Here is a 21,708-nt window from a genome sequence, read left to right on the forward strand (position 1 = left end):
AATCACTGAAATTCGAAGAAGATCGTTTGAAATGGGTTCAGCGTGATTTTTTTAAAATCTGGATTTATTTTTTTTTTTTAGAATTATATATATATATATATATATATATATATATATTCAATAATTATATATATATATATATATAATTATTGAATATATATAGAATTATTTAAGAGATAAACAATTTTATCTATACACTTACATCAAGTTAAATAATATTTAAAATTTATTTGAAGAGAATGAGACTTGTTTTTTATTATTAAATATCTTCACATTTGTAATTTAGTATAAAAAATACTATCGTTTTATTTGTATTTTTAGTTTGATTTTGGAATATTTTGTATGTAAAACATATTTTTCCAACAATATCAACAAGAAATTTGAATTCGATTGATCGAAATTAAACATGTCCTTCGAATTCGCAAGAAAATGACATGATTTCTGTTTCTCGTATAATACATGACACATTTAGTTGTACATATTACATCGGTTATTCAATGTCCCTTAGAAACAACTCGAAAGCATTAAGTAAAGCACTACTGAGGCACCAATGTAGCTCAAAAAGCGAGAAAGCGGCCTGCTCATTTCTCGGCCTGTTAAGTTTTCAACAAAGCCCGCGTTAAAAATGATTTATACGCCGAGATAAATTCTCCCTTCGCCTTGATTCTACCGTCGTTTTTGTCCGGCTGTATCTTGACAACTTGCGATTTCAAAGCTGGCTATAAAAATCCAACATCTCGAGAGTAAGATTGCAAAAGTCGATCATTTAAGAGGATTCTAAAGTGAGAAACGAAATCCGATGTGGAAAATGTAAGTAGATATATATGTATATATATATATATATATATATATATATATATATACATCTACACACACATCATATATACATATACATATATTTGTACATACATTTATGTACACATTTATATATAAATTTTTTAGTATATTAATCTTTCATATTAAATATTTATGCCTAATTCTAATATAAGAATTTTACATTATTTCCTTGTGTAATCTATATATTATATTATTATATTATATTATATTATATTATATTATATTATATTATTCACTTTGTAAGTATAAACTAGAATTTTTACATAAAACAAATTTTGTTAGGTGATAGATCTGACTAGCATATAAAGTTAAGAGTAAATAAATATCTACATTTTTTAGCTTTTATCTATTTTTGACACAAAATTAACCGATTTGATAAACATATGAGGCATATACTTTAATTATAGGAAAGGACTTTTAAATTTGTAAAACCAATAAAAAGATATATAGACATATTATAGAAAAATAGCACATCGGTGAAATAGACGATTTTAAAATCCCCTTAAGCAAATTACTAGGCAATAATAGCGATCAACTTAATTGAACCTTTTAACTTTTTAAACGCTATTATTTATACGTTGCAAAAAATCAAGTTTATGTAATAAATTAAAGACCTTTTTAGTCATCTTTAGTCAATCAATGATTGTAACCGGTATCTATAGTTTTAGAAACGTCGAAATATATAATATAGTTATTGCAATTACGCAAAGTCGATTTCCCGTATTTTACATGTCTATTACATTTACTTATACAAAATCAATCTTCCATATTTTATAAATAACATTTTCAAAAAACGCTGGAAATATACGCAATCATGTGCAATTTTATTTCGTCAAAAATGTGATCTAGTTTTTTTTCGAAAGAATATCTTTGAAAACATTTTTCCATAAGAAAATCAATAGAATTTAATTGAGGTATTGTTGAAAATTTATCACATGTTACATATAAAAAGATTTCTTTTCAATTGACAAAATGGAAGAAGAAAGTGCAGTAGACTTGCAACAAAGTCAATTTGAGGATACAAACAAAGAGCAACAAATTGTCGTTAATAACTTTAGTCTGCGGTAATATAACAAATAATCGGATGGACGGTTTTCAATAATAAACGATTTAATTCCCTATTTTTTATTTTTACTTAACACAATCGTTCAAATATCATCATATTAGAGTATTAGAGCATTAGAGTATATTTATATTTGCATGTATGATAAATACTTAAATGTATTTCAAAAAAATACAACGAAACTATTATCAAATTATTTTTAATTAAATTCGTCGAATTTCTTCTTAATTGATAATTCATTTTTTCTTTGATTTCTTTGAATCGATTTTGCATGAATTACAAAAATCGTATTTTTCGTATCTATATCTTATATTCGTGTAAAATGTATATATTATCTATACATTACAAAATTTACTATTAGAAATATAATAAAATAGCGGAAAAAAGAATGCAGCTTTAATGTAATTGTAAGACAAATTGTTTAAATTGATTTTTCTAAATTTATTCTCCATCATTTCGCTAGCATTCGCTAATGCATTGTTAAGCATATTATTTCGTTGGTATAACGCAATGGAGAATGGTGTTAATTCCTTCACGCGCGCGCGCGCGTGTGTGTGTGTGTGTGTGTGTGTGTGTGTGTGTGTGTGTGTGTGTGTGTGTGTGTATGATGCTGGTGATTCATAAGAAATTTAGTGGACGAATATCTCCGAGTCGTTGTCTCGCATGACGTGACCGGCCAGGCCAAATACGTGTATTCTCAAGCAATAACATCGCAAATGTGTGTTAATTCCCCAAGAATACGCGTCGCCAACCTGACCTACGAAGAAGCGTCCGTCGTCTTCTTTCTTGAGGGTTCGAGTCGACATCACCTCCTGGCATGTAAAGATGATAATTGACTGGTATGTTGGTATTATTTATTTTGCACATTTCGCTGCAATTTTTACCATTGTCATTTTTACCATTGTCATTTTTACCATTTTCACAATTTTTACCGTAAATATACGGTCCAATCCATATTCGATTCATATTGATTTCGAGAAATATCGATACAAATCTCAAAATTAATTGAGTAGAAACTACGCTGTAGGTAGAAATATATCTAATGCACATAAGATTAAAATTATGCGATAATTATTATAGCATAGTCAGTCAGTTATACAAATTGATAAAAAGCGAAGATTGTTTCAAGAATCGATTTAAGAATAAATCGAGTCGAAAGGATAAGACTCAAAATTCCATTTTCGAGTCATTTGACTCTCGCAAGGAATGAGAAACATAACATTGGGACAATAATATAAACATTTATCATAATAAAAATTTATAAATATTAATAAATGTTCAATTTTTATGTCAATTTTCCGTGCTTATAATCCATTTTACTATGATTTATATGAATATTTTTGATATTCGTCGTACGACGAGTATTTTGTAAAAGATAAAAAATATAGTGGTCTAGGAATTATGGAGAATTATGAATGTCAGAAGTAAGGATTTAACTAGCATATCGCAGAAGAAGTGCGACATTGATGCGCCATGAATGCACGATTAAAGCGATTAAATAACTCGGTGAAATAAACCACACGAGGGCGAGGGTGGCGCATAGCTGAGTATATATACGTGCGATATATGTACGCGGGACAGATTTTAAGCTCGTGAACCGAGTATTACGAGGAGCGGAAGTCAGCAATAATATTCACTTCGTCTATTTTAGTTGGTCGTGTCGCGCGTATATATCTGTGTTTTTAGTATCCATTTCCTCACGGATACTTAAATTTGCGCTACATGTGAGTACGCTGTATCCGTGCGACGACTTTCGAGTTCATTCAAACGACTTTGTACCAGTACACCTATATTCCATTAGTTTTACGCTCGGACCATCGAGATTTATATGTGTACTGAAGGAAAAAAAATATTAGCATCAAACTAAAATCTTAACGTACGGTGCGCGATAAATTAAACGGCGTGATAATATTATTTTATTCGTGTGGTTAAAGCAATGTTTGCCGTGGTCTATATAAAATTATCCAGAAAATTATCTAGATGAAAAAAATAGTTTTATTTTATTTTTATCTAGATGATTATATATTATCTTCATCTTTATCTTAAATGAAGGAAGTATTATCTTTTGCAAATTATTTAAGTTACCGTTGTAGTGGATCTACAATGTGATCGCAGAAGTCATATAACAGACATTAATTGCCAACACTAAATAATTACGAAATCTTTATGTATAAGTATGAATCCGATTAAGTTTTAGACTTAGCTCGTATCAAATATCTTTCAATGAACATTATTCAAACAATCGCACTGATATATGTAATTAGAATAATATAAATCATTTAAATCAAGACCTGCATTCATTACGTTTCACATCCTCACTTATACTATCTAATCAATAAATAGTAAAAGTTTTATAAAAATATTGTTTTTATGTTAGAAGACAACGTTTTCAAGTTTAGAGCATTAAATATATCACTAGATGCGAGCGCAGACATAGTGTCAGAAAAATTTTCTTACGTTGGCTTACATGCGTACGTTCCCCTCTCCCCCCCTCTTTCCCCACTTATCACTTTATGAAGCATGTTTTTGTTCTTTTTGAAACGAATGAAATAAGTATATTCTGTGTACGCTGTATAAGATTACAAGTCGAGTCCTTTTTGTATCAGTCATTGTTCTTTTTTGTCAATAAATTATATATTACAATATTTTATATCCTACGACTTGCTTAGAGCGATATTATCTTAAAATTACCTAGATAAATTATATATAACTTAATCTTTTATCTAAATAAATTTAAATTTGAATTAATCTTTATCTTATCTAATAAATTATCTAATAAAATAAATTTAAATATAATTAATCTTATCTTTATCTATGATTTTAAGTTAGCTAAGCGCGTCAACATTGTCGATAAGTGTGTTTATTGTACGATTTATTCATTGTGCGGAATGCAAGAACGAACACAAGAATGAACGCAATAAACTATTGATAGCAGCAAATGGTAATCGAGTATTAAAATTGTTAGTGTTAAAAATGAGATTATTATGTACGTGATATCCGTGCTGATAGGAGTTGGCATTCGATTTGGGAATTGCTATTCGATAAACACATCGACGTTTGGTAGAAATCTATACACATTTCGCAACTCGCACTACATCGCGCTATCCGTGCACATCCACATCCATTATACATGTCCAAGTTGCACGTAAACGCAGTGTTTCATCTCTGACCGAAAAGCAGAACTAGCAGCGGAAACAGTCGGAACGGTGAAAAGAGAGATTGTGCTTAGTGGTGATTCAACTGTACGACGGTACGGAACGGTAGAACAGTTAACCACTATGAATGTCTGCCATATAAAGGCAAATATGATTACTGCATTTGGTTTCGTAAACTATATTAAGCTTTGCCTACCCAAAAGGAGGGAAGGAGTTCATTTCCAGAGGAACTCGAAAATTAATAGGTGTTACGCGGCATTGTAACGGCAGGTGTAACGGCATTAGAGTGCGATTCAGTTTCATCAACTCGATTCGAACTTTGATTTCTTCTGTTGATTCAGACAAAAATTCATGCAAAAATCTATATTTTGTTAACAGCTGACAGAGCTTATAATTTCTTGGTCATAGAATTTTATCGTTTATTCGATTATGATATTTAGAAAACGGTGGACAGGCGTAAGAAAAAGAACGCACAATTCGAGAAATGAAAGCCGATAAAGAAAAGGAAAGGAACGCGCACGTAACTACAAGAAAACGCGAAATGTTAGAAACATCGAGATGTTGAAAACATCGGCGCTTCAACGCTACCGATTGGTAAATGAACGCTGGACACCAGCGTTAAACGGACGGTTGCCGCAGAACCAGAAAGCAAGAACATTGGGCGCCGAGCACTTTACGGGAAAGTGATCTTAAAGGTGCTCACTCGATTGAATGGAAATAAAACGTGGACACAACTGCCAATACACTTAGGTTAGATTCGCTGTTCTTGCCGGTCCAAGAAGGAAAAAGCTCGACGGCGATGCGGAACTCAGAGGGAGGACGGAAACAATTCCATGATAATAAGATCCAAGTGCCGAAGAGCGTTCGTGCTGTGGCAACGTGCAAGGTGGCAGAGAATGGCGTAATGTTAAGGTGTAATAGCTGAGAAGCGTAGGCGCGTTCGCAAATGAGACATTGGATTCAGTAATGGTGTAAAGCTAAGACTTGAATATAACATAGTCTTTTTACGTAATTCCTAAAATAAGAAAATTGAGTTTTTTTAATATATTGTTAAGTCTTACTAATAAATTTTGCTTTCTGTTAAAAATCTCTTTTGTTCAGATCAATAGTCAAAAATAAACTTTGTGTTGAGGAAAAAAATATTTATTATTTGTATTGAAAATTATTTATAATACTTTTCAATACAGTTTAAAATAATAAAAAATTTGAGATTTTTCCCTTTATAAAATACGCACAACGTGCGCGCAAAAACGGTTTGCATACCAAGTGAAAAAAAAACATATAATGTTGTGTCTCGCATACATAAACGAGCAAAGCGTAACATTTCAGCATTTTCTTGTTGCTTTTTTTATAGCTATGTCTCATACGACATACTAATTAATATAACACGTATATAATTTTGATATCAGTGTGTATAATACAATTCAATAGAGTATCATATAAAGATAAATTCCTCCTCTCTCTCTCTCTCTCTCTCTCTCTCTCTCTCTCTCTCTCTCTCTCTCTCTCTCTCTCTCTCTGTATTAGAAAGAAATTGAAGTAAAACGTGCGGCTTCAAAAGGCGAAGAGATCGAGGTACCGGTAAGATATATAGAACGAATGACTAGAAGAAGGGTGCACGATAGGGGACGCAGAAAAGATAGGGGAGAACGAAAGAGAGAGAGAGAGAAAGAGAGAGGTTGAAGTAAAGACAGACGGACGGACTGACGGACGGCGGATCCCCGACAAATGGATTAAGCGCAAATTGCTAAACTCTGTTTAATTTGGCCAAATGAATTTTGTTCCGCCAGCCCTCTCTCGTTCTTTCTCCCTCCATCCCTTCTTGTGCATTCTCCCATCCCTTTTCTATTTCTGTTACTCGTTCTTATTTCCGCGCTTAGTCTCGCACTAGATAGAACAATAGACAAACTTTTGGTCAAAATCTTGTTTCCCACCAGAATGTAAGTTGGATTTCAACATAGATAAACAAGTTTTACTTGTATTAAAGTAATATTTTGGAATATTTAATAAATAATTATTAAAGTAATATTTTGTAATATTTTGTAATATTTTGGAAGATTTAAAAAATTAGTAAAAAAATCAAATTTTTCATCAATGAGAAATTATTTCTTATATTTTTATTCATTCATAAAATAAAAAATTATCATTTTTTATTCAAACTCTATAGAAATAATACTTGTATATATTTTTTATTCATTCCTAAATATTAAAAGAAACATTTAACTTCAACATACATATACAATCCATTCTACTGTAATAAATATCTAACAAATTATACCTCTTTTCATTTTAATTCTCCACTGACTACGATTTTTAAATTTTTAGTGAGATTAGTGTCTTATGTTGGACGCCAAAATGGTAACGAACTGAATAGTTCTTAAAAATAAATACGAGTGTTGTGAAATCTAAATACTATTTACCGAGCACGAATGAAAATACGACAATAAAAAGCAAAAAAGATTCACGATAGCGATTATTTTCTCGATCGCAAAGAGCGCGCGGCTTTATTCAATTCAAATCTTGTATAAAATAAACTTATAGAAAACTATTCCAATAAACGATATGAATACTAAGAATTAAATGCAATACAAATAAATAAACAATCAAAGCTTGCTAGCCTTGTTAGCCTTAAGAGAAATACTTCAATGTGCGATTATTGATAGTGCGATTGGAAGTCGAAGCAAACTTGCGAATAACGCGATTTATTGTATGAACTTGCATATATACATATACAAATGTGGTAAGTCAGTCGCGTCAAAGGCGACTGACATGATTATGTATCACAGCATGTTGATCCTATGTGTATCGTATGTGGATAAATTCATATAATCTGACTGTATAGACAATATTGTCTCACAATGTTTGTGCAATATCCTTTGAATTGATGAGCGAAACAGAATTTGCATCATTAATATTCGAGATCAAGCGAATAATTCATCCTTCTCTCATATATCGAAAAATATACGCCATCTGGAGTAGACACGAGGCATTCGCGGTGCTCGATCGGTTGTGCACTGAGATATCAATGAAGTATCTTCTACGTAGTATTCGCACAATGAACATTCGATATGACTTATTCATCCTGTGACGTGTAAGTCTCTGCTGCGAAAATTTTACGTTATATATAAGAATCTTAAGGCTGTAGCAGCATAGAAATCAGCTGTACGCTATTGATTAACGACAACGCCAAATTTCCATAGCACTTCTACATTTACGTTTTACTTATTTATCAATTTATTAATATATATATTTTTAAAATATTTTGTCAACATTTTAATAAGAGCATAAATGTAACATATGAATCTTCATCTATATTTAATACATATATGCTCTCCCGTTTATAATGATATGCATGTTTTCACATATATATATATCATTCTAAAATAACAAAGTACAATTTCTCTCTCTCTCTCTCTCTCTCTCTCTCTCTCTCTCTCTCTCTCTCTCTCTCTCTCTCTCTCTCTCTTACATAATTATCTTCTATGATATCATGAAACTGCAACAAGCCATTTAACAAACAACTCCATCTAGGTATGAGCAGTCGTGTGCGAGGATTCCAAGCGAGCAGGTCGCTTTGACTTGATAGAACAATCACGCTCAACATATTGCATTGGATTATAACCTGAGGGTGCCTCACACAACTGCAAACGGTGATATTGACACAAACTTTCACGACACTGGTGTTTAACTTTATCTCGAACGAAAGGAGTAATCTGGGTATACCGATTAAACATCTATCATGGAATACTGGACGATAATCTTATCGATATTAACTGTTGTGCTTGCCATTTATTATTATTCGTCCCGTAAAAATTTAAACGTGTTTCAGCAACACGGAATCCCATATTTAAAAACTTCGTTTGTAAAAAGAATATGGAAAACTTTCGTGCGTCCAGAAAGTTTCGCTAAACTCATTCAAGAAACGTACAATGTGCATTCCGAAGCTAAATACATTGGTGTTTTCGATCTCTCGAGTCCTGTTATGGTGATCCGTGATGTTGAACTGATAAAGTTTATCGCTATCAAAAATTTTGACTCGTTTGAGGATCATCGTTTCTTCGGCAATGAAACTCAGGATCCGCTTTTCGGGACAAATCTGATAGCTCTTCGCGGTGACAAGTGGCGCGATTACAGAGCACTTGTGAGTCCCGCTTTTACAGCTAGCAAAATGAAGATGATGTATCACTTAATAACCGAGTGTGCTGTGAATTTTTCCGAGTACCTAATGGACGTACCATCGGACAAACGCATTATGGAAATGAAAGACATATTCACGAGATATGCCAACGACGTGATCGCCACCTGTGCCTTCGGCATTAACGTAGATTCAATGACAAATCCAGAGAATGAATTTTACGCTTTCGGCAAAAAGGCAACAAATTTCAATATGATTGCCCTTCTAAAAATTTTAATGTATCAATACACGCCAATACTTATACGCCTATTAAATATTAAGATAATAGATGATCGTACCAACGCATTCTTCGTAAATTTAGTAGACGAGACTATAAGGACGCGAGACGAAAAGGGTATTACTCGTCCAGATGTGATCCAATTGCTGATGGATAGTAGAAGTAAAAGGGAACCTGGAAAAGAACTGAGCATTCTGGACATGACATCGCAGGCGTTCATCTTTTTCCTAGCCGGTTTCGAGAGTAGCTCGACATTAATGAGTTTCGCGGCACACGAAATCGCCATCAATCCGGATGTTCAAGAGAAACTGCAAAATGAGATAGACCAAGTTTTGGAAGACATGAATGGCCAACCATCTTACGAGGCGATCAACGGAATGAAGTATCTGAATGCTGTTATTAACGAGACTCTCAGGAAGTATCCGGTACAACCGATGACGGATAGATTATGCGTGAAAGATTTCGAGTTGCCCGCGACGCTGCCGAATGCGAAGCCGTTCCTCGTCAAGGAAGGGATGATGGTCTGGTTTCCGTTTTACGGGCTTCAACACGATCCCAAGTACTTTCCAGAACCGGATAAATTCAAACCTGAGAGGTTCCTTGAGGAAGGTAAAGAGAAAGATAACCTTAATGCTTATCATCCATTTGGATTAGGCCCGAGAATGTGCATCGGCAATAGGTTTGCGTTACTGGAAACAAGAACTGTGTTTTTTCATCTTCTGGCTCGTTGTCAGTTAAAACCGTGCGAGAAGACTTCGTCATCATCAAAGTTACAGAAAGGCGGATTCTCAATGCGGCTCGAAGGTGGTTTCTGGTTAAGCATTCTACCGAGAGAAAAGCGACATCCTACGATTATGAACAGAAATTAAATGCATCAGATGTAAGATAATTTAAGGATAAGAATTGATTAGTAGAAGTATTAAACTTAACATAGTTCATAAATGTATATATAGAAATCATAAGCAAATTTTACATCATATTGCTGATCTAGATAATAATTATTATAATATATATTATATAAACACACGGGCGCGCGCGCGCGTACACACACACACACACGCGCGCGCGCGCGCGCACACACACACACACACACACACACACACACACACACACACACACACGTGTACATAAACAATAATGATAAAAACTAAACACGTGAAATTTTGCGAGTTATTTTAACAATACAAGTGCAATCTGAAATGTAACAGAATTTTTTAACTAACGACTAGCCATGATCAAGGCCGATAAAAGAACAATTTAATGCAATTTTGTAATTTTCCTACCAAATTAATGTTAATTGAAATAAATCACATTAATAGTAAAAAATAAATAAATAATGTAGTAAATATAATTAAAAATCATAAATAAACTATAACTATAAATTCAGTATCCTCTATCTTTTAAAGATTTATCATATTGATAACAATGAGAATATTTACGATGGAGAAATTAACGCCCATTAACTCTACTTGCGTAATGATGATGAATCCGATAGTACATAGTATATCAGAGAACATGCCAGAGCAGTAGCAGTCGACCGTCAGCTTTCAACATGTAACGTCGTATACAATAACGCGATAACCAAAAATATTCAAGCAAGTTGCAAAAGAGTATAAACATTGACTTCGCTTTTCATAAACTTGTATTCCGATTTAATGGAATAATAGTGATAAATATATTAATATGATATACGTAATTGCTTTGTCGGTGATAGCGGGTGTTCTAGGTTTTTATTATTTTTTTTTTAAAGATTTAAATTACTTTAAAAAATATGGCATATTACATAAGCCACCTATTCCTATATTGGGAAATATGGGACCGTCAATTTTCCGTCTTCAATCGTTAGCCGAACTCGTCAAGGATATTTACAATCTACATTCTGAAGCAAAATACGTCGGTATGTTTGATATGACTAATCCACTTATAATGGTGCGCGATCTCGAACTTATTAAATCCATTACGTTGAAACACTTCGATATGTTCCCGGATCATCTCAGCGTCGTGGGTGAAACGCAAGATCCGTTACTTGGCAAAAATCTTTTTTCAATTCGCGGAGAGAGGTGGCGACAAGTACGACCTTTATTGAGTCCAGCCTTCACATCTAGCAAAATGAAAAGTATGTTTAAGTTAATGTCAGAATGTGCTGACGATTTTGGCACCTTCTTAGTGCAATTGCCACCAGAACAGAGGATGATACAAGTAAAAGACATCTTTACCAGATATACTAACGACGTAATCGCTACTTGTGCTTTTGGCATCACTGTTGATTCCATGAGGAATCCAAAAAATCAATTCTACGTATATGGCAAAGAGGCGACCACATTTGGCAGTATTGCCTTAATAAAATTATACATATTCAGAAGTTTGCCTACATTGGCACGATTAATAAATTTGAAATTTATCCGTCAGGAAATAGCAGACTTCTTCCGAGATCTTGTGGAAACCACCATAAAAACTAGGGATGAGAATGGTATTGTTCGATCTGATATGTTGCAGTTGATGATGGAAAACAGAGGTAAAGAGGGCAAGCTAGAATTGAGTATCGAAGATATGGTATCGCAGGCGTTTATCTTTTTCTTTGGTGGCTTCGACAGTACTTCAACGCTAATGTGTTTTGCCGCTCACGAAATCGCAGTGAATCCGGATGTACAAAAAAGACTTCAAGATGAAATCGATCAAGTCTTGGAAGAAAACAATAGAGAAGCACCTTACGAAGCTGTTAATAGTATGGAATATTTAGATGCTGTGATCTGCGAAGCTCTCCGAATGTATCCGGTTGTCGTGGCAATGGACAGATTATGCGAAAAAGATTTCGAGTTACCGCCGGCATTACCAGGAATGAAACCTTTTACAATAAAGAAAGGACAGGGTATATGGATACCTGTTTATGGACTTCAACATGATCCTAAATATTTCGAAGAACCGGAAAAGTTTGATCCCGAGCGATTTCTTGGTGAAAAAAGGAAAGACAGTCTCAACTGCGGAGCTTACCTTCCTTTCGGTCTTGGTCCTAGAATGTGCTTAGGTAACAGATTTGCGTTGCTAGAGACGAAAGTTCTACTCTTTCATCTACTAGCCCGTTGTAATTTGAAAGTCTGCGAAAAAACACCGATACCACTCAAGATCGCTAGAGACGGCTTCAATATGAAACCTGAAGGTGGTTTCTGGCTGAATGTGGAACCAAGAGAAAGCATACATCACATTCTTTCAGCTAAATTAGTCAATGGAACACGTTATATGTAAGAAAAGTGATTGATTTAATTGATTTTTTTTTTTATTATTTCTTGATAATTTAGTAATAAAAAATATTTCAAGATATTTCAATATTTTTTGCTGTTTTAATGATTAATAACATTTTAATAATTCATTTAATCATACAATTTAAAATCAAAATTTAATAGTTAAATATATTATTAATATTATATAAGATAATAAAAATCTTTTTAAAATCTTTATAAAAATCGAAAATCTATCTGAAATATAATTATATTATAGTTTTTGTATAATACACATAATATTAATTTAATTTTAGATAAAATGGAAAATAAACTCATGATGAACCAGGACACTTTTTCTATAAATTTCCGGAAAGAAAACGTTTACTGCAAGTTTAAGAACTAAGAATTATCAGGAATATTTTGATTGAATACTGTCATTTTATCTCTTATATGTTTCTAAAGAAACAGTAAAAGAAGAAAGCAGAACAAAGATTGGCGGGTTAAATTTTATTTCTTATCTTGTTTACCCATGTTGTAACGTAATTTTTTCATAATAATCATGCAATTATTATTTAGTATAGTAATTACTTGTTCTTTTCTATGGAATATAAAATATGTGACTTTTCCATTGTGTCCCGATTTCTAAAAAAAATATTTTATTGGGTAAAAGTTTATGGAATAAAGATAAAAAGGCTTTTAAAAAATTACTAAGCCAAATATAATTATATATAATCAGAAATAAAATCTAATTGCACATATAAAATAGAAAGATATTATATAAAAAAATGATATAACAGAAAAAATTGTAAGATTTAATTAATCATTTCAGTACAGAACAATATTTTAATAATTTATTAATGTATATATAATAAAATGTATATAAAATATATATTTTTGAAATATATATTTTTACCTTTCAATTTACCTTATATATTTCGGTTTCATCGAATCAACATCTAGAGATAACTTGACGCGTTACGTTATACTGCGCAACAGCCCCTCCACGCTTCGCATATAATAGAAAGATTATTTGCAGCAACACTAATCAATTGTCATTGTCATTGCCTCAATATGTAATGTATTGATTCCGTTCGGGACAGTTTAATAATATTCTGTTCTAATATTTGAATATTACTGTGTTTATGCGCATTACATTCTTTCATAAGTTCAATTTAATCGCATTAACAGTTATCAATATATACATAATCATTTTGTCGATGATAGCAGGGCCTCTCTGGGCCTTTATTATTATCTTTTTGAAGATTTTAATTTTTTCAAAAAACATGGAATACCAAAGCCTTTGCCATTATTGGGAAATATGGGATCCACGCTCACCCGCCGCCAATCCGTAGCTGAACTTATCAAGTCAATATACATCCTGACGCCAAATATGTCGGCATGTATGATTTAACTAAACTACTCGTAATGATTCGCGATTCAGAACTTATTAAATTCATCACGTTAAAACATTTCGATATGTTCATGGATCATCGTAGTTTCTTCGATGAAACTCAGGATCCATTTTTTGTCAAAAATCTCGTCGCCCTTCGCGATGATAGATGGCGAGAGATGCGATCTATCACCGCGAAGGGCGATGAGATTTTTGACAAAAAATAGATCCTGAGTTTCATCGAAGAAATTACGATGATCCATGAACATATCGAAATGTTTTAACGTGATGAATTTAATAAGTTCTGGATCGCGATCTATATTGAGCCCGGCCTTCACGTCTAGTAAGAAAAATGAAAAATATATTCAAGTTGATGTCGGATTATGGTATCGGCTTTAGCAAGTATTTGGCACAATTACAAGACCGGACAGAAGGAAAATGGAAATGAAAGACGTCTTTACGAGATATACAAATGACATAATCGCTATTTGCGCTTTTGGCATCAGTGTAGACTCAATAAGAAATCCAAATAATGAATTCTATATTTACGGCAAAGAAGTGACTATTTTCGGCATTCTGCTTGTTTTAAAGTTCTACACATTTACAATTTTATCTTGGCTGGCACGAATACTTAAGTTGAAACTTTTTTGTAAAGAACTAGCAATTTTTTTCAGACATCTTAGTCACATCGAAGTCTCTATAAAAATGAAGAGAAAGCTATCGTTCGACCAGACATGTGTTGCAATTGATGATGGAGAGCAGAGATAAATATGGCAAGACGGATTTAACTATGATAGCACAGGCGTTCACCTTCTTCTTTGGAGGCTTCGATATCAGCTCGACGTTAATGTGTTTTACTGCTCATGAAATTGCGGTGAATCAGGATGTACAGAAAAGACTTCAAAATGAAATCGATCAAGTTTTGAAGGATAACGATGGACAAGTACTTTACGAAACGGTTAATAGCATGGAATATCTGGATGCGGTAATCAATGAGACTCTCAGAATGTATCCAGGTGGCCTGGCATTGGCTAGAGTATGCGTCAAAGACTTTGAATTGTCTTCAACGTTACCAGGGATGAAACATTTATTATAAAAAAAGGACAAGGCATATGGATACCAGTTTACGGACTTCATCATGATTCTAAATATTTCGAAGAACCGGAGAAATTCGATCCGGTTTCTTGGTGAGCGCAAAAAACATACTCTAAATACCATGGAGCTTTCTTTCCTTTCGGTCTAGGTTCAAGGGTGTGCATAGGTAATAGATTCGCATTGTTGGAAACGAAAGATTTGCTGTTTCATCTGTTGCTGTTAGCACATTGTGAAAATCTGTGAACGCTGTAAAACGCTGATACTACTCAAGTTAGCTAAAGATGATTTCAATATGAAGGCTGAGGGTGGTTTCTGGCTAAGTATGAAACCAAGGAAAAATACATATCACAGTTGCAATTAATCTTGTCAACGAAACATATGCGTAAGAAAGTTTTATTAATTCTTTATTGCATTTTAATTTAGAATTAAAAGATGTTTCAATGTAAAAAAATAAGCTGCTATTTTATTGATAAATGACATATGAGGAGGATTAGTCACAAAATAATTTCCTAGTCTTAAAGTTATATCTATATATGTAACATGCAATTTTATAATTTAAAATTAAAATTTCAGAATCAAATATGTTCTTGATACAATTAGATCCATAAACCAATAGTAGAAATAATTTTTATAAAAATGAGAATTTTTTCTAACTTTAATTTTTTATATAATATTTATATAATATTTTATGTAATATTATTTACAAATTTCAGATGAAATGAAAAACTACAAGATCAAGATAAACATGAAATAGAATATTTTCTTCGAAACTATAATAAGAAAATGTTATATGATTGCAAGTCAGGAACAATATCTTTGCATCATATTTGTGGTAAATTGAATATAGTCATTTTAATTCTTACATATTTTTAAGAAAATCGGTGAAAGACAAGAATAAAGAGATTATCAGAATATCGTTTCTTATCTTGCTTTGTTATTATAACTTTATTATAATATGACTTAATCATGATAAAATAATTGTACGATTATTATATTAAGTTTAGTAATCGTATATATGCTTCTAGTATTTGTTTTATTTTTATAAGAAATATTTTTATATTTTTTTATATCGGGATTAAAATTTATTGTCAAGATAAAAATATTTTTAAAGAATTATATATCGATAAATTGATTATTGATTAATATAACTATAGAATAAAGAATAAAATCTGATTATAATGCACAAAAACATTTCATAAAAAATGGCATATTATAAGATATAAGAAAAATATAAAAATTAACTTAGTGGATATTATTACAGAACACCATCTTAATCATCATCATCTTAATTAATATATGCATGTATGTATGTAAAAAGATACTATAATAACACTTTTGAATATTATGTACAGTTGATTTCCTTGACTCAACAATTACAAATAAATCGACTTGTTGTGTTCCATTACGCAATAATAATCTCTCCATATCTCGTACGTAAGAGAAAAATTTATTCATACAATAGTAATTAATCATGATAGATATAAGACTCTATTAATTTATGAAATATTGAAAATAAAATAATATTATACTAACATGTAAATAACAGTACCGACTCTGTACGCAATATATCATGAATTCAATTTAATCATGTGAAAAATCAAAACAATATAAATAATTATTTTATGCGTGATAGGCACTCTGAATATATATTATTGTCTTTTCTAAAATATAAATATTTTAAAATTTAAATATAATTCTAATAATATATAATATAATATATAATATGATTTCAATTGGTGACACTGTCATTTATTTTTAAATATGATTATTTATTGATTACCAAAGCAAGAAAAGAGCGTTCGGTATATTTGAAAAGTCTACTCTGTCAATTAATTCTTCTTTTTATAATATTTCTATTTTAATGTACTTTGCAAGAATTTTCATTACGTGTTTTTTTGTTTCTAATATTATAATTTAAAATGGCTGTAATGAATTAATAGGAATCTTAAAATATAGAGATTCTCGTAATTATAGAGAAAAGAATATATTAAACTGCAATTTAAATAGATTGCGGTTATTGTAACACATACATATTATATAAAGACAGACGTGTATAAACAGTAATGACAAAAAACTAAGGACGAATGTCTGCGGAATGTCATGTGGTGATTTAGTTATTTTAACAATATGAGTATAGTTTAAGAAATAACAGAATTTTTCATTTAACTAGCAATAGTCAAGACTGTCAAGAATAAACAATTTAATGCAATTTTGTTATTTTGTTATTTTCCTAACAAATTGTTATTAATTGATAATCATATTAAATGATAATCATATTAACAGTAAATAAAAAAATAGTGACAAATATAATGAAAATGATAAATAAATTGTGACTGGCAAATTCTGTCTTCTATCTTGATTTTAAAAAGATTCTTATCATACTGATAATAACGAGGATATTTACGATTGAATTAGAGAGAAACGTTTATTAACTACATTTGCATTAATCATGACGAATCGGTATATTAGAGAAATAGCGCAAAACAACAAAGTAATCGACCGTCAGCTTGCGACACGTAATGTCGTACTTTGATATTATTACTAATAATAACATAAAAATATACAAACAAGTTACCAAAGAGTATAAAAGTTGAACTTATTTTCCATAAACTTGTATGGTGTATTCTGATTCAGTGAAATAATAATAGTAATAGATACAATACCATGATGTATGTAATCGCTTTATCGGTGATAGCGGGTGTTCTAGGTTTTTATTATTATTTCTTCAAAGATTTAAATTATTTCAAAAAACATAATATATTGTATAAGCCACCTATTCCTGGTGGGAAATATGGGACCATCAGTATTTCGTCTCCATTCGATCCAAGCCAAACTCAGCAAGGACATTTACAATTTACATTCTGAAACGAATTACGTTAGAATATTTGATATGACTAAACTATATATAATAATGCGCGATCCCTTACTTATTAAATCCATTACGTTGAACACTTCGATACCTTTCGTTTCCGGACCATCGTTTCGTGAACGAATCTCAAGATTCAAAATACTTGGCAAAAATCTTTTTTCAATTCGCGGAGAGAGGTAGCGACAAGTATGATCTTTATTAACTCCAGTCTTCACGTCGCAAAATGAAAAATATGTTTAAGTTAATGTCAAAGTACGCTGCCGATTTTGGCAGCTTCTTGACGCAATTAGAATATGCTCAGAGCAGAGAATGATGCCAATGAAAGACATCTTTGCTAGACTAATGACATGATTGTTACTTGCTCTTTTGGCATTACTGTTGATTCCATGAGAAACTCAAAGAACGAATTTTACGTATATGGCAAGGAAGCGACTTCTTTCGACGATATTGCCTTAATAAAATTATACTTGGATTATATTTGGAAATTTTTCTTTGCTAGCGCGATTAATAAATTTGAAATTAATCCGTCAGAAAATAATAGACTATTTTCGAGATCTTGCGGAAACCACTATAAAAACCAGAGATGAAAATGGTATTGTTCGGCCTAACATATTACAATTGTTAATGGAAAGCAGAAATAAAGAAGATAAGGCAAAATTGACTGTCGAAGATATGATATAGCATGCATTTATCTTTTTCTTTAGCGGTTTTGACACTGCTTCAACGGTAATTCTTTATTGCTCACGAAAACGCAGTGAATCAAGATATATAAAAAAAGACTTCAGAATAAGATCGACCGAATCTTGAAAGAAAACAATGGAGAAGCATCTTATGAAGTAGTTAATGCTACGGAATATTTAGATGCTATTCACGAAGCTCTCAGAATGTAGCCTGCTGCTGTGACAACGAATAGATTATGCGTAAAAGATTTCGAGTTATCGCCAGCATTACCAAGGACGAACTCTTACTATCAAGAAAGGACAAAGCATATGAATACCGGTTTACGCACTTCATTATGATGCTAAATATTTCGAAAAGCGAGAAATTTGACCCCGAACGGTTTCTTAATGAAAGAAGGAAAGACAGTCTCAATTGCGGAGCCTATATTCTTTTCGGGCCTGGTCCCAGAATGTGCATTTGCGTTGTTAGAGATCAAGGTTCTATTCTTTCATTTATTAGCCCGTTGCAATTTGAAAGTCTGCGAAAAGACATCGTTACTGCTCAAGCTCGCTAAAAGTGGCATCATTAATGAAGCCTGAAGGTGATTTTTTATTAAATGTGGAATCAAGAGAAATTACATATCACACTCTTGTAGTTAATTGAATCAATGGAACATATTAGATGTAAGATCATTAACGTGATTTAATTGATTTATTTTTTTTTTATTACTTTTTGACATTTTAATAATAAAAGGTATTTCAATATATTTCAACATTTTTGCCTGCATTAATACTTTAATAATATTTTAATCATACACTGAATCATACAATTTAAAATAAAAATGGTTAAGTGTGCTTTTAATACAAAATGATATTTTTTAAAAACCGAAAATTCATCTGAAATATTTACTATACTTTTTATCTAATATAAATTTTTTTTTTAATTTCAGATGAAACAAAAAAAACGATACAACCGTAATGAAGCAGAACTTTTTTTCTATAAATTTCCAGCAAGAAAATGTTTATGTTATATTGCAAGTTTAAAAATTAAGGATATTATTGCATGAAGAATTTTTTTACAAATGCTATTATTTTATTTCTTATATATTTCTAATAGTGTTTTCAACTGGCTGCACTACATCGTGCCAGTGCATACTAAAGACCGCTATACATGAAATATCTAAATGTAATAGCATAATATTATTTTTTTGATAATGAAATTTTTATTAATTGATATTCAGCTAAATAATACGACAAATTCATTGTTGACTATTTATATAAGCACTTTGAAGTGTTTATATATTTTTACATTTTCATAATTTCATGTCACTATTTAGTATGCACTAACCGATGTAATACAGCAAAAAAAGAGGCATGACAAAGATTGGAGAATTAAATTTTATTTTTTATCTTATACGCCTTCAGTTTGTAACGCATACTTTTTCATGATAATCGTATAATTATTATTAAGCATAATAATCAGTTATATTCTTCTACAGTGTGTTTCTTTCATTTCTGTAAAAAATATTTTTATAATTTTAATATTGGATACAGATTTATGGAATGGACGATAAAATCGCTTTAAAAAAATTACTATCACGGAAACCTTCCTAAGTATAAATCTCATAATAATGCAAATTTATATCTACATATATTTAGTAATAAAAAACAAAATTCATTATTTGTATATAACTTTTGTATCATAAGCAAAAACAAATATTCAGTGTCAATAAATATCCTCCAAATTTTACGTATAATTGGCAATGTTATTTTGAAAATTCTTATTTTTTAGCTAAATATAATTTAACTTTTCTAGTAATATTAATATTTCAAATTTCGAAATTTGTAAATCATACTGAAATAAAAAGAGTAAAAAATAGTAATATAAATAGTAAAATCAATATGACGGATAATCTTCTTTAAATTAACAATCTTTTTATTTTTTAATTGAAATGTACGATATATATGATTTTATTCTTCATTAGGCATAATTCATTTCGAGATATATGATTATTTACTGATTATCGGCGTAAAAAAAGAATTTTCAGTATATTTTACAAGTTTGCTTTAGCGATTACCATTATGTTACTGAAAAACATTTTCATTTTAAATATTTTGTTTAATGTACTTTCCAAAAATTTTCATTATATATTTTTTCATTTCTGATCTCAATTCAAAATGACTGTAATAAGAGTCAATAGAAATCTTAAAGTATAAGATTACACAAGAATAGAGAAACGAATATATTTTACATTACAATGTAATCTAAACAATATCATTATAACATACATATATAAGCATATATATGCGTATAAGAACAATAATGAAGAACTGTAGCGATAAAAATTTGCGAAACGTTTCAATAATTCTACAAGTTCACTTTATTAATGCGAGATAAGTAAACATAAATAAGCTTTGCTCATAACAAAGTTTATTATTTATTTTATGAAAGACTAGCAATTAGCCATGACCAAAGTCGTCAAAGATGCTTATTCAACTAATTACTGATAATGCTGATTTAACTGGTTACTAGCTGCTTATCCACTTAATCAGGATATAACGAATAAACTATAATAATGCGCTATATTGTATAAGTTCATAAAAAAATTTTTCGCTTATTTGGTTCAGCAAAAAGAAAATTTATGGAAGAAGTTACGTAGACTATTGACTAATACATGAGTTTCCCCTCATGTATTAGTAATAATTTTTTTAAATAATTTAATAATAATTTAAATGCACAGAATTTATGCGATATTTATGAGCATATTAGAGTAACTTTGATTTTTGCATCGCAACCTTTAAAGATCTTCCTTATTGAAGTAGATAGTAATATTTTCTTTTAACATATTTAAAATTAGATCACTTAATTATATAAAATATATATATGATTGTACTATTATTTTCAAGTAATTTCAATTTTTACACTAAGAGCAAATATTGTAAAAAATTTTCCTCTTAGGATGATCCAAGCCCAATTGATGTAAGATTCAATAAATCAATATACACGATA

At 30.9% G+C, this 21,708-nt stretch overlaps 2 protein-coding genes and 2 pseudogenes across 6 annotated transcripts; all 4 read left to right on the top strand.

Annotated features, from left to right (window-relative positions):
* The first annotated feature begins 8,130 nt into the window (after positions 1 to 8,130).
* Positions 8,131 to 21,708, top strand: LOC112552193 (cytochrome P450 9e2-like). 3 transcript variants are annotated; one of them, XM_089076613.1, is made up of 3 exons: positions 8,131 to 8,146; positions 8,587 to 10,076; positions 19,649 to 21,708. In XM_089076613.1, the coding sequence occupies exons 2-3, from the start codon at positions 8,795 to 8,797 to the stop codon at positions 19,675 to 19,677; spliced, it is 1,311 nt and encodes a 436-aa protein (XP_088932739.1). In that variant the 5' UTR covers positions 8,131 to 8,146; positions 8,587 to 8,794; the 3' UTR covers positions 19,678 to 21,708. The 3 variants fall into 3 exon arrangements, with proteins under 3 accessions (XP_088932739.1, XP_088932738.1, XP_088932737.1); XM_089076612.1 differs by having other exon boundaries at positions 8,132 to 8,146; positions 8,587 to 10,347; XM_089076611.1 differs by lacking the exon at positions 19,649 to 21,708 and having other exon boundaries at positions 8,132 to 8,146; positions 8,587 to 10,356.
* Positions 11,004 to 13,574, top strand: LOC105424974 (cytochrome P450 9e2-like). Of its 2 annotated transcripts, XM_025217742.2 has the most exons (2): positions 11,004 to 12,706; positions 13,000 to 13,574. In XM_025217742.2, exons 1-2 carry the CDS (start codon positions 11,151 to 11,153, stop codon positions 13,001 to 13,003), a joined length of 1,560 nt encoding a protein of 519 aa, XP_025073527.2. In that variant the 5' UTR covers positions 11,004 to 11,150; the 3' UTR covers positions 13,004 to 13,574. The 2 variants fall into 2 exon arrangements, with proteins under 2 accessions (XP_025073527.2, XP_088932735.1); XM_089076609.1 differs by lacking the exon at positions 13,000 to 13,574 and having other exon boundaries at positions 11,004 to 12,785.
* On the top strand, positions 14,335 to 17,465 carry LOC105424961 (cytochrome P450 9e2 pseudogene; annotated as a pseudogene). The gene is made up of 2 exons (XR_016139187.1): positions 14,335 to 15,552; positions 15,884 to 17,465. The product of XR_016139187.1 is annotated as a cytochrome P450 9e2 pseudogene (transcript).
* On the top strand, positions 17,618 to 19,637 carry LOC105424973 (cytochrome P450 9e2 pseudogene; annotated as a pseudogene).

The sequence above is a fragment of the Pogonomyrmex barbatus genome, unplaced genomic scaffold (genome assembly GCF_055798465.1).
Source record: "Pogonomyrmex barbatus isolate J1 unplaced genomic scaffold, ASM5579846v1 scaffold2, whole genome shotgun sequence".
NCBI lineage: Eukaryota > Metazoa > Arthropoda > Insecta > Hymenoptera > Formicidae > Pogonomyrmex > Pogonomyrmex barbatus.